The sequence below is a fragment of the Fukomys damarensis genome, unplaced genomic scaffold, assembly GCF_012274545.1.
Source record: "Fukomys damarensis isolate Sample0158 unplaced genomic scaffold, DMR_v1.0_HiC HiC_scaffold_2, whole genome shotgun sequence".
In the NCBI taxonomy this organism is placed as follows: Eukaryota; Metazoa; Chordata; class Mammalia; order Rodentia; family Bathyergidae; genus Fukomys; species Fukomys damarensis.
Window position 1 is genome coordinate 62391000 of NW_022900914.1, and position 1101 is coordinate 62392100.

Below are 1101 nucleotides of genomic sequence, written 5' to 3' on the forward strand. Positions count from 1 at the left end.
AAGATGTGACTCTCACTTCTCAGCTTCTCTCACTACCTCAGGGCAGTAAAACTGTTGAATACGGTATAATTCTCTGTATTAAATTAATCCCTGCTTGGATTAAGTTGAACATCTTCTCTTTTACTCTGTGAGTTTCAAATGATGCCATAACACAGACTCCTCAGATATAATAATCTTTCTAAAGAGAAAAGGCATTGATATTCTGGTTTGATAGGATAGAAAAGGTGGAAAGGCCATTAAGGTTCAGAAGAGAATTTCTAGTATCTTCTACCAAATCCTCCAGTGACTTTGAAAGTCTGGCTGCATCTAGGAGAGGTTTTCATTAGGTAGGAGAACCAGGAGCAGCAGCTGAGGCAGCCCAGCCTCACACTTCTGCTTCTTTGGGAGGTTTTTGTTATTGCTTATATCACTGTGGGAGGGAAATTATTATGCTGTAGACAGTAATAAGTTGCAACATCTTCAGGCTCCAAGTTGCTGATGGAGAGAGTGAAATCTGTATTGGATCCACTGCCACTGAACCTAGATGACACTCCAGATTGCAAATTGTTAGTATTACAAATCAGGAGAGTAGGAGCTTTCCCTGGTTTCTGTTGATACCAGTTTAAGTAATTTCTAACACTCTGACTGGCCTGGCAAGTAATGGTGACTGTGTCTCCTAAAGACGCAGACAGGTAGGATGGAGACTGGGTCATCTGGATGTCACATAGTGCACCTGACATGGGAAACATAAACACAATCAATCAGGTTTTAAGAAAACTTCTCTGAAGAGTCAAGAAACGCTGACTACACTGTGCTGAGGAAATTCCCAGTGTTGTCCCTCCTTACCTGGAAGCCAGAGCATCAGGATCCCCAGGACCTGAGTAGGGGCCCTCATTTCCATGCTCTCTCCTGACTGCTACTGACTCCTGCACAGGCTGTGAGCAGCCTTTTAAGAAGTGCTCAGGGCATCTGACTGTGCTCTGACATATGCAAATCAGCAGGGGCTGCACAGGGCCTGGCACAGCTGCTGTGCTGGTTTATCTCAGCCAGTGGAGAAACATTAAATGACTTTAATCTTAGGCAAGAACAGGCTGGATCAGATGTGTTACAAAGATTGTGATT

General features: G+C 43.8%; 1 gene segment (V, D, J or C); it reads right to left on the reverse strand.

Moving 5' to 3' along the window:
- Positions 1-401: 401 nt before the first annotated feature.
- LOC104872571 lies at positions 402-887 on the reverse strand. The segment is given in 2 exon segments: positions 402-712; positions 826-887. Coding segments are annotated over 2 exon segments (366 nt in total).
- Positions 888-1101: the final 214 nt, after the last annotated feature.